A 2,274-nucleotide genomic window follows, 5' to 3' on the forward strand; every position below is an offset into this window, starting at 1 on the left:
ATTAAAACAACTTCATCCTCTCTTTCAATGCCAATATTTCAGTCATAGAACTTTCCTTGCAGTTCCTTAAGAAGATGATTATTTTTCCAATTTCATTTATATCAATGGTGTAGTATATTGAGCCCTCAGATATTTATGTAAGCCTCCTGTTACTCTTTACACGTGCTTATTCAAGACCCTAGGAATGCTATGAAGCTAAAAATTGTATATTCCCAGGTCCACATAGTTTGAAAAATGTCTTCAATGCTAAATCCAAGTTCACCATTCTGTTATCTTCCTGGGTTCCTGTGTTCATTGTGTTTGCTTTCTACTGTATTTATGTTTTCACCAATTAATTGTTGCTTTTGAGAAGATTACTAATACATTTTATCTGTGTTTTTAGTTGTTTGAGTAATTAGTCCTCCATTTATGACCACAACATAATAGTTAGTTCCTCTTTTTAATTTTTAAATTTCCAAATAGGCTTCACTTTATTCCCCATCCCAATGCATTAATCTTAAAGAAACATTTCTTCCAGGACACATGCTTCAAAAAATCCAATGTAGGTGGAGATTTGCACTTTTGTAGATAGACGTGCTTTTATGCATGTTGGTTATACTTCAATAAAAAAATCCTAAAATAAAATAAATAAAAATGATGTGGCAATTTCTTTGTCTTATTAATGTATTTACAGGGTGAAGGGCTGAAAAACAGAGCAGTTTTGTACATTTATATTTTAATTAATTAATTAAAATTTTTGAAGCAATCATAAATTTAATTTTAACATCGTTTTAGAAAACTGGAATAATAAGTGACTTTTTTCCCCTTTTTTCCAAAATGCTTCAGAAGCACCATGGCAATGGCTGAAGAAAGAAACAGCACTGCAGTTAAAAGATTCATCCTCTTGGGATTCTCTGAATTTCCAAAGCTCACAGTTGTCCTCTTTTCACTATTCCTAGGAATCTACCTCATGACGGTGTCCTGGAACCTGGGTCTCATCATCCTAATCAAGATAGATTCTCACCTGCACACACCCATGTACTTCTTCCTCAATAAACTTGCCTTCTTAGATATCTGCTATGTTTCCACCACAACTCCCAAAATGCTCTCAGACTTCTTTCAGGAACAAAAATCCATCTCCCTTTTGGGGTGTGCCATGCAGTACTTCTTCTTTGCAAGTGTGGCTCTGACTGAGTGTACTCTTCTGGCAGCCATGGCTTATGATCGATATGCTGCCATTTGCAATCCTCTGCTCTACACAGCCATCATGTCCCCCCAACTCTGTGTGAAGATGGTGGCAGGATCTTGTATAACTGGATTCTTTGGCTCATTAATACAAGTGTGTGGCTTACTTCAGCTTTATTTCTGTGGGCCAAATGTCATCAACCACTTCTTCTGTGACCTGCCCCAACTGATGACCTTGTCCTGTTCTGACACCTTTTTCTTACAAGTCATCACGTCTCTGCTCACAGTCATCTTTGGACTTGCATCTGTCCTGATCATCATGACATCCTATGGTTATATTGTTGCCACTATTCTGAAGATCACTTCAGCTGAAGGAAGGTCAAAGTCTTTTAACACCTCTGCTTCTCACTTGACAGCAGTGACCCTCTACTTTGGCTCAGGCACCTTTGTGTATTTGTGCCCTAGCTCTGATGATTCCCTTAACCAAAACAAGCTGGCTTCTGTTGTATATAGTGTGCTGATACCGATGTTAAATCCATTGATCTACAGTCTGAGGAACAAGGAAATCAAAGATGCCCTACACAGATGGAAGAAGAGGATATTCTCCTAGTATTATTGATTATGGGGTATCTTTTAGGTAAAAGACACACAATGTACAAAACAACACATGAAAAATGGAAATAATAACGCATCGTCTTTGTAGCAGATTGTGTAACTGTGGATCAATATCTACTTCTCCTGCACTTCTTTGGGAAGGATTACACTTCATCTCTTAGAAGGCAGTCTTGGCCACATGATCTGATCTGGTAAATGAAATATGTGGCATATATTCCTTCCAATGAGAGGCTTTGTATTTTCTGCCTTGGCACTAGCTCTTTTCCCTATACACCCATTAATGGTTGACCCTGAGGAATGATGATGATGATGATGATGATTTTGATTATTACAATGATAGAGATGACACAGGAGAAAGCCCCCAAGCTTACACAAGCGGAGTATGCAATGTTAGCAAAAAATAAACCCTTGTTTTAATTTGTTTGCTATTGTTGCATAACTCAAGTGTATGAAAATTGTTATTGAAATATGCACAGGTGGTGGTGTGCTATTGTA

General features: G+C 37.4%; 1 protein-coding gene across 1 annotated transcript; it reads left to right on the forward strand.

Moving 5' to 3' along the window:
• Positions 1 to 832: 832 nt before the first annotated feature.
• LOC143645916 (olfactory receptor 5AN6-like) lies at positions 833 to 1,774 on the forward strand. The gene has a single exon (XM_077115021.1). The coding sequence runs from the start codon at positions 833 to 835 to the stop codon at positions 1,772 to 1,774; it is 942 nt and encodes a 313-aa protein (XP_076971136.1).
• The last annotated feature ends 500 nt before the right edge of the window (positions 1,775 to 2,274 follow it).

This window comes from Tamandua tetradactyla, chromosome 9, assembly GCF_023851605.1.
Source record: "Tamandua tetradactyla isolate mTamTet1 chromosome 9, mTamTet1.pri, whole genome shotgun sequence".
Taxonomy (NCBI): Eukaryota; Metazoa; Chordata; class Mammalia; order Pilosa; family Myrmecophagidae; genus Tamandua; species Tamandua tetradactyla.

What these genes read in the sequence shown, in the direction of transcription:
- LOC143645916 (XM_077115021.1), top strand. Translation starts at nt 833, where the DNA reads ATGGCAATGGCTGAAGAAAGAAACAGCACTGCAGTTAAAAGATTCATC.